Source organism: Mesitornis unicolor, unplaced genomic scaffold (assembly GCF_000695765.1).
Source record: "Mesitornis unicolor isolate BGI_N332 unplaced genomic scaffold, ASM69576v1 scaffold18344, whole genome shotgun sequence".
Lineage (NCBI taxonomy): Eukaryota > Metazoa > Chordata > Aves > Mesitornithiformes > Mesitornithidae > Mesitornis > Mesitornis unicolor.
The window spans coordinates 6,607-16,007 of NW_010182497.1; the positions used below are offsets into that span (position 1 = coordinate 6,607).

Below are 9,401 nucleotides of genomic sequence, written 5' to 3' on the forward strand. Positions count from 1 at the left end.
AGCTCTCTAAGCTGATAAAAAGGTTTCTGAGAAGCTCTCTATTGCACTCGTTTAGATTTCCAAGTGTGCCTGTCCTGCAGCACTCTCTTTCTAATTTTTATTTATGCTGATGCGGTAATATCTTTTTATTCTCTTTTCCTTTGATTACAGTTTTTGTACTTGACAGCTACTGTTGCACTGCCGCCTTCAACGGGTTGAGCACACTCCCTCATTGCCCCCTTCATTTGCTGCCTTTGTTTTCTGGGCCCTGGGAGGAGGCAGGGTCAAAACACGTGTCCCTAACACAAAGCTGTTTCCAAGCTTCCAAAAATCTCTCTCTATTGCACAGAAAAAAGCTTTAGCATCAGTGCAGACCTTTCTTTTTCTGTTGTCAACAGCTCCGCTGGACAGAAATCTATCATTCACACAGTGCCTTTCCTTTGAAATTCAATTAGTTTCACTGCCAGTATCTCCTTAAGACAGTTTAAAGGAAAATTACAGAAATACTGTGCTGCCACCTTTCACAGTGATTAAGTCATATCATATTTTATGCTCACTTCTTAAAATTATTTTATTAACGCAAGCTGTTCATATACTGGGATTCTGATCTGCATTATAAATCTTTTCCATTTAGTTGACTCGTTTGCTGTATGCTTTGTATATTAATTTTGTGCAGACGAGACTTAAAACTTTTTTGAACTTTACGGTCTGACAGCTCCATCCTCCATATCCCTGATCTTCTAGCCCAGCGCGGCATGATCTGAGAGTAGGTTTTTAGCTGACAAAATAGAAAAGTAGTAGTTGCTGTGGTCATGAAGCCCCCTGCATAGTGGAGTGGTGCAGGAGAGGGTGATGCCTGCACACAGATAACTCACTTGTGGGCCAGCAAGATAGCGCATCAACCATTTTATCTACCAATCTCCGTTTCACATAAAATAAACATACTGGGTGTCATTAAGTGCACCTTCAGATCAATGATTTTTGCAAATGACATTCAAGTACCGTTCGAGTAGTGCATTTTTGCTGATAAAAGCAAATTAAATTAGCACAACTACAAGTGTGCTGATAAAAACTAAAACCGAACAGCAGCACCATTAGCTAACAAAGTAATATTTTCTCTTTACTGCTTTCTGCCATTTAGTTATTATCCTATTGGAAATCTAATTATAATCCTTTTACTCCCTAGTCAAACTTCACAGTTTTTGCAAGCTTAGCACTGACAAGTGATTTCATTACATTTGATTGCCCGCGCCCAGATTGACTTAACTTCACTCGGAGACCTAAAAGCCCTCTCAGTTTCTCAGATTCCCTGTTTGCACATTACAGCAACAGCTCCTTTAATTAATTAGCATGAACAGCAGTAACATGAACTGCTGAACAGAAAATAACATCATTTTATGATCGCGGGGAGACTTCTCCTTTTGCATGTTTATACCTTAGTTAACTTTTGTATTACTATATTTCATTGTTAGGGGATATTGGAACAATCAGCAAAGCAATGTTATCTTAAAATTTTAAAAAATAGATGTTACCATAATACCTGATGATAACAATTTACACAAAATAAAAGACTCTAAATTTCAAGAAGGAGGTGGCAGCATAGGCAGCGGGACTTCCCCGAGGTGCAAACATGGTTCAGAGCAAGTGTGGTTCACTGTGCCTGCCCCAGCAGGGTGACCCTGCGCTGCTGCTGCTGCTTTTGTTTGTGAAATAACCTGGCAGAGATCTAGCATCAAAACTCCCACTAACAGTGAATAACTTTTTAAAAATCTCTTTGCCAAAAATGAAAGGCCATTGAAGTTTAGAATGTATTTGGAATGTTGTTATTTAGAAAACTGGGCTATATTTTTTCAATACTCTGACATAACCAGGCAGTTTTCATATCCAGCCTATGGTAAAAAAGGCACCAGGGGGTAGAAAAGGGAGGGATGGTGTTTTCACAGGAGTTAACAACTTTGCTGCTGTATCAAATCTACCTCCAAATGCTGCAGTCCGCTGAAGCCACCCACACTATGGAATTTCAGAGTACTCTACAGTTGTGAGAGACAAATTCAGCAACTTGAAAATTGCAGTGCTATTGTCTTGGCCTTGTTTTCACTGAAAAAAATGTTCAGGCCCTTACGATTTTACATAACCCTGTGATGAGAAACTCTTGAGGCTAAACTAAACAGAGCCCTGACATTTTCCTTGTGAGTTCTTCGCTGTCGTCTTCATTTTACTCTTAGGCCTACTGTACGTCCTCCCACCCAAGCCATGCTCTGTCCCTAGTGTGTGTCCTGCTCTGGATGCTCTGAATTATTAAAACCCTAGGAGTTACCTGGTGCTGTATCACACTGCAGTGTTTCTAGAAAACCTCTTTCACAGTTTGAGTGCAATCACCTGAATGTCGTATCTGTGCAGACAGCAGCCCCGTGCTGCTGAAAGCTGCCTCATCAGCTGCTAACCAGGACAAGGGTCCTCTTTAGTGACTGACCATGGGATGATTGCGCTCGGTGGCTACGTGGCTCCTCTGCTGCCAGTACAAATGCAGGGCTTTAAAAATAAAAACATTGCTGATCTTAGTCTCGATGTTATTCCTACTTTTGGTACACAGTGTTTTTCTGAATTGCACATACACACACATACGAGGGAGGAAGCAGAGATTTTGTGATCTACTGGAAACAGAAGGTGGGGAAGTTTCCCCAGCACACTGTTGAGTGCGAAGGTCCATACCTTTCTATTCTTACAAAGGACTAAAACATTTATCCAATAATTCAATGTCAGTAGGCTTAAATATTTCCCAAGCAGGAAATACCTCCCTGAGCAGGAGTGTTATCTCCCTATCTACTCAAACTGACAACAGCAGTCCAGCATCTGCATAGTTTGTATTCAGTGAAAGTATTCTTGTCCTTGGCTATTGTTACTCAGTACTAATCCTGTTTTCTGTACGAGTTTTTGTGTCTACCCATACGGATGTGGAAATATTTGACAGAGCTAACTCAGTAGTCCTCATCACAAAACAAGTGGGGAAGAAACCCCAACTGCAGCACCTCCACGAGTGCACAGCACTGAAGGTTGGGTGCTGTGGTCTGCAGGAAGGAGAGGCCTGGTGCTGCTCAGACAGCACTGGACATCAGAGGCTGCACATCTGCAGAGGAGCAAAAGGGGTGATATGAAAGAGCAAGAGATTAAAAGGAAGCAAACCAAACTTCATTAGTGCTGCTGCTCTCAGAAGCAGCATTTATTGTTCACATTATTCTGTGGGTCTAGAGGAAGCTGCCCTGCTCACAATGTGTCAGTTCTTTTCTCTTTCACTGCTCAGTTTGGAAACTACTTACAGAAAAATGGAAGAGAAATGGGTTGCTGGATAGGCAAAGAAGTAACTTTTACTCACTGTTGTCATTCAGCTGGCCTGAAAACATGAAAACTGTCTGCAATCTGGGTCTTGGGGTTTTTTTCGTGGTAGTGAAGGGATCCTTTCCTGTGGTGGTTTTTTTTTGTAGTAATTGCTCTGGTCCTTACCCCAGTAGCAGGGGCCTGGGTGCAGCTGCCTTTCAGGCCACTCAGCACTCCTCTTTGCTAAGAGGTTTAGGGAGAGAGGGTTTTTTGAGGGATTTCATCCATGAGAGAAGCAAATGCAAACTCTTCTCTGATTTTTTTTTTCTTCTGCAAAATAAAGAGACTGATTCAAACCAACTATCCCCAGCTTTTAAGGCAGATTTACTGTTGCAGCATTGTATTTTCCATGAGTCCCTGCACCCAAAGCTTGGCTTGGCCCTGATCTGACTGAAAGGCTGACTGTGTTATGTAGCCTAGGAAGGGAGGAGAGATCAGCTCCACACCAGCGTACGTACAGTGTTGTATAAGACTGCTTCAACCCCTCAAGCAGGAGCTGTGCAAAGCCCCTGAGAGCGCCCAGGTCTGGCACGTGGCTGCCCTCGCCCCTCCTGCCACTCCTCCACTGCAGAAACTCTGCAACGACTCAGCTCTACCTAACCTTTATTTTAGCAGCTACCTCCCAACAACTCCTTCATCTAAATTGGCGAAGTGCAATTATTTTCAGTTTATTATTTCATCTCTGCTACCCATATTCTCTGCAATACGTAGTGCTGGGTTTTATTTTCTTTTTAATTCCACGAGTAATTTACAGTTACTGACACAACAAATTTATCCTGGTTTTCTCGTGATGTAGCCGATCCCAAATTTCAGATTTATGACCTTTTCTTCCACATTGCAGTGTGCTGAAGGCACCTGAGCAATCCCTCGCCATAGCTGGGTCAGTTAATCACAGCTAACTGGCTGTGCCGCATTGCTCCCCTTCCAGGACCGGATTTGCACACCAGCATCGCTAGGACGTGTTTCTTTATGCAAGTTGTGAGGGTGCACAGGGAAGTTTTGTTTTAAAGTGCTTTTATGTAAATACAGCTGAATTACTGACTTAAAACAAAGACATTGCAAACAAAGCCTCAGAAAGGATTCGGAAACATCAGAGATGCTGAATAGGCTGGGGAAAAAAAAAAAAGGAAAGGAAAAAAGAAGAAGAAAGTGAATAAATGTGCAGATGATAATTATTGCTTTTGGATTTGTCCTTTGTACACACATTAAAACCTTGAAAGAAGACGGCGAACGATGATACTGTTGCTGAAAGAGAGTGTGCGAGATGAATGTATACCCTGGACTAACAACTTGGGAAAGACAACACTATCCTGAGGGAAAATTACAATTATCAACATAGGCTCTGACTCACTGAGAAACTGAGAGATCTTTGCTTGTCTTATACATTGTGAAGGGGAAGAAAAATCCTTTCTAAATGTCTTGCTTATTAAGCCAGTCATGCCTTTCACTGTAGGTTGTAAAGCAGTATAACGTGCACAGGGGGCTCATAAGCATATTTTAGTGTTAGGGAATATCATTTATACAGTTTTTATATTGTCAATATTACCCCTAGAGAATGAGATTAGGCTTTAAACTACTGTAAATCTACGCTTTTGCTCACCTTTGTCTAATTTCATTTTTTAATAGAATGAAGCCCACATAAATGAATATTTGATTAAGGGATAAACCTAATAAAAGGATACATTTATTGCACACAGATTTATTCAAATCTTTGCTATATAATACAAGAAAATGCCATAAAATGGTATGTAGCTTGCAGTCAGCCACATTCGAGGGGATGGTGAATATTCTTCCGAAAGATGAATTTGACAACATGGCATTGTCTTTCATGACTAAGTGGTAGCACAGATGCTCCTAACACATTAATTCCTCATAGGTGGTTGCTGTATGATGTTGTTAATGCCATGGATTTAAGTATATTGCACAGCAGCAAAGAAGTATTTTAATTTCTGGAGAATACTTGAGAGCTTTATAAGAAAAAGAAATATTTAACGGTGCACTTTCTGTTTACTGATCAATAATATCTCCTGGGTGGCTGCATCAAGCTTCAGCTTTGGCATTTACTTTCTCTCTTACAGGCATTCCAGATACCTCCATTGAACTTCCCTTGAGAAACAAAGGGAACAGGAGGAAAAACTTGAAACCTGTTTCGAAGTTTAAATAGTGAATCCATCAGCCCGCAGTACCCTTAATGACCACCTCTTACCTTAGTTTGGAAAAGAATTTTAAAAATACAATTAAACTATAAAGAAGTAAAAAATATTACTAATCCTAACTGAGCCCATTGTTGATAAATCAGCTATTCCCTTGAATGCACATCCAGATTCCTCCCCTCCTCTGCAGGCAGAGTCCTTGTCATTAAATGCAGCACTGTAAATGCATGCACACATGGGCTCTGTCTTACTTTGTGCAAGTATCAAGCATCAAACATATCAAAACCAGCAGCTGATGCCCAGTGGCCATTTAAACAGTGAGTTATGTACATAATTTCTGCCGACTTCCATTGGTGTTACACCAAGCACATCTGTAAATCCCACCCGTGTAGGTGGTGGGACAGGACGATGCCTTTGTGCTGCTGAGTCAAGGCCCTCAAGGAGAGCAGGGCTGCGGGCGCTGGGTGCCCAGGACGTGCAGTGCTTTGGCTGCTTCTGTGCAGAACGCAGCCCCGCTGCGGCGCTGCCCCATGAGGAGTGTCCTGCTGCAGAATTTCAGCCTTTTTGGGCTGCCTATAGATGCTATTCATACGGTTACTTTGAGTGCAGCCATGCTGTAGACCTGTAGATTCTGTCGGTGGCTACTTTGTTTAGGAGTACAACTGTTATACGGTCTAGATCACCTACAGCCTGCAATGGGAACAAGTCATGTGCAACTTCCTGATAATCAGGAAGACAAAAAGAAAAAAAACAAACACAAACCCAGCAGATAAAAGCCTCAGTTCTTGGTATTTGCATTTCTGCTTACCCCCTCCTCGGGCTCTAACACTTGCCCCACTAAGTTTAAGACAATAATTTTATTCAGCCAAAGGCCTGAAACTAATTTTAGTCTTAATTTTAGAAACGTCCCCCCCAGAGATGTTATGTCCCTGGCTTTTCTGATCTTTATTCTTGTTTACATCCCAAATACATATTAAATCATCTCTGTTTGGAGAGTCTGAGCCTCCTTAAAGCCATGAAACATTCAATTACTAATTAGCCGTTTCCTGTTCCTAATGAAGTGAACATGTCGGATTTGGATTAAAATTCAGCTACTGCTCTCCTCTGTTTATGGTTCCAGATGTTTTTGTTTTATCTAGGAGGTTACTTTGACAGCTACAGCTAAATGATAAATCACTCATATTATAGCTGAAATGCATTTTGAAATTGAAATGTGGCAAACTTTGAGATTGCTCCGAGGATCAGTGTCAGGTAGCAGGTCAATACTTGTTCTTTCCTTATGAGTGTTCAGTATTGGCATATGTAAAACAGTAATGGGATGGATGTCAACATTATACAAAATGCCTCTCAGTATTATCATTTTGCTATCATCTTCAAGATCAGTACTTGCAGGTTTAGCTGGGTGAATTCATGATTCATTGTATAATGAATAAGAATATGGATTCTTGTTAGCCTTCGTTTCTGTGGCCATTTTAATATGTATTTTTCCTCTGGGCTTAATGCGAAAAATCACAGTTGATAGGTACTATAACTAGGAATATTTATATGAAGGAAAGAAGTGACTTTGTACTTGTTTCCCTAAATAAAGAAAAATAATTTTAAAATAAATGTGGCAGTTTCTGAATGAGAGAACAGTTTTTTCAAAGGACAGATATTGATTTACTTCTGGTTTTTTTTTAATGCAATGCAATTTTGTTTTAGCACACTGTTCCCTAGAAGGTTTTGTGATGTTGTGTGTTGTAAAGCTGATGCCGTGTTACCCGCTCTGATGGAGGCATGCGATACAACGCAGGCTGCCTTCCGAAAAGAAAGCAGGAAAATGAGTGTTCAATTAAAAAGCAAATGCCATAAATGAAGCAAATCCAAGTCAAAGTATTTCTAGCCTCTGCTCGGCAGGTGCTGGCTGGCAAGCGCCGTTGCAAACAGGACCGGTGGGTTTTAGCCCAGCCGAGTGCCCACAGCAGCCGTCCTGCGGGGCTGGGAGGTGGTGCTCAGTGCTCTGAGCCGGCCCCAGGGTTTGGCCACCCCCTGCCCCATTCTCCTGTGTCCAAGGTACTGGTGTGACGGGTGGTTTGTGTCACTTGTAGTTCTGATGATTTGGCTTGAGGGGAAAAAAAGTCACAAACAAATAAGGAAACCCACCTAAGTTTCAATTAATGGTGAAATGTCTGACTGTGCAACTGACCTTTTTTTATTTTTATTTCTTTCCCGCAGAAAACAGAACATACATCAAACCTACTATTATGTACTGAAGGAAACACCTATTGTTGACAAATGTATAATGATCACTCTTTGAAGACTATATAGTTCATGAAAAACGTCCCTTCCAACCTTTGATGCCTTCAGTACTGTGTGAAGAACAGGATTTGTAGCATGAAACTTGAAGGACAATTTCAAGCAGTTTACTGTTGCTGCATCGAAAACTGCCGTATTGTCATTAAGAAATATTGAGACTTTTTACAAGCTTACCATACCAAACCAAGCCTGTTGCAACAGATCATTTTTGGGTCCCTGGAGATAGAAAGGAGTTTTAGTATTTTTAAGCACATACAGGAATTATTCTCCCTTCCCCCACAAAAGAGAAATTTTTTTTGTGTCCTAAGGAGGTAGCTATTACTGTATAGCAATGGCACAATGATTTTAAGCCACAAAGGTCCTCACTGGCTGTACATCATACAAGTCCAGTTTATCACTGAAACTGTTCAACATGGAGCTGTTTCGATTGTGTTTATAAATTAAGCTTTGTTTACTGAAGCAGATACTCGATATATATTACGTTTTAAAAAGAAATGTGTGTACATTTTTTAAAAGAATGATGTAAAAAATTGTCCTTTCATTAGATGACCAATTCAAAAGTGTGAGCTAAACCCTACTAGCTGACGTAACATGAGGATTATAATTGATGCTTTTTTTTTCCTATGCTCAGTTCAGCTTGGCTTTTGGTCTTTTAAGATGAAAAAAATGAATATGCAGTAGAGTGTTAGATAATGGAAACTTTTAAGTATGGTTTCTCTGTTGTACCATATTAAGTTAAAGTACACATTCTTTGTTAAAAATGTTCTTGCTAAAAATACAGTATTAAAAATTTTTTTGTTTGACTTTGGAAATCCGTCAAGTTTGGTTTTTTTTTTTTACTATGAATTCCCACGGTTCCTGTACTAACGCGAAAAAATATTTTGCACTATCGAAAAAAGCTTGAAGAAATTAAGGAGGAAGTTCTTTACTGAGAGGGTCGTCAGAAGCTGGAACAGGCTGCCCAGGGAGGTGGTGGAGTCACCATCCCTGGATGTGTTTAAAGAGCGGGTAGACGAGGTACTTAGGGATATGGTTTAGGGGGTAGACAGGAGCGGTTGGACGTGATGATCTCAGAGGGCTTTTCCAACCGAGCGATTCTGTGATTCTGTGAAATTACTGAATAAAAATAAAGAGGGTGGGTTGGTATTAAACATTTTCCTAATTATTGTATGATGTTCTAAATTCTGGACTTTGCAACTGAAACATCTCTTTCTCAAAATAGGTGTCTGAAAGCTGCTTCGACTTAAGTGGAATTAAGCAGTCACCTGTTCACCCTCTACTTTCATTCATGGGCCAGAGGCACAGTGCTTATTTACTGACAAACTCGTGTTCATGTACACACACTTGTGTTTGCACACAGATGCCCTGAATTAAATCACTGTCACTTAAAAACAAAAGAAACTCCTTTAAATAGATCTCTGGGGAATATATTTGCTATGATTGTATATTCTATCTATATGTATAGCATCGATTTCTTTTTATCACTAGATTGTTTTGTCACCTTTCAAAGTATAGCTTCAAACTATGCTGTGTAATACAGCAAAAAAGAATAACCTGATTTTTTTTCATACCTAAAAGAAAGCTTTTAGCTTAACTAGG

The 9,401-nt window shown here is 40.4% G+C and overlaps 1 protein-coding gene across 1 annotated transcript in view; it reads left to right on the forward strand.

Moving 5' to 3' along the window:
- The window catches only part of LOC104540086 (dachshund homolog 2-like), a gene marked incomplete at its 5' end in the record, with an annotated part of 13,888 nt that extends 5,283 nt beyond the window's left edge, over positions 1-8,605 (forward strand). The window contains one exon of the mRNA XM_010183807.1: positions 7,722-8,605. Within this exon, the coding sequence (XP_010182109.1) occupies positions 7,722-7,759 (38 nt within the window). The remainder of the gene's footprint in view (positions 1-7,721) is intronic.
- Between the last annotated feature and the right edge of the window lie 796 nt (positions 8,606-9,401).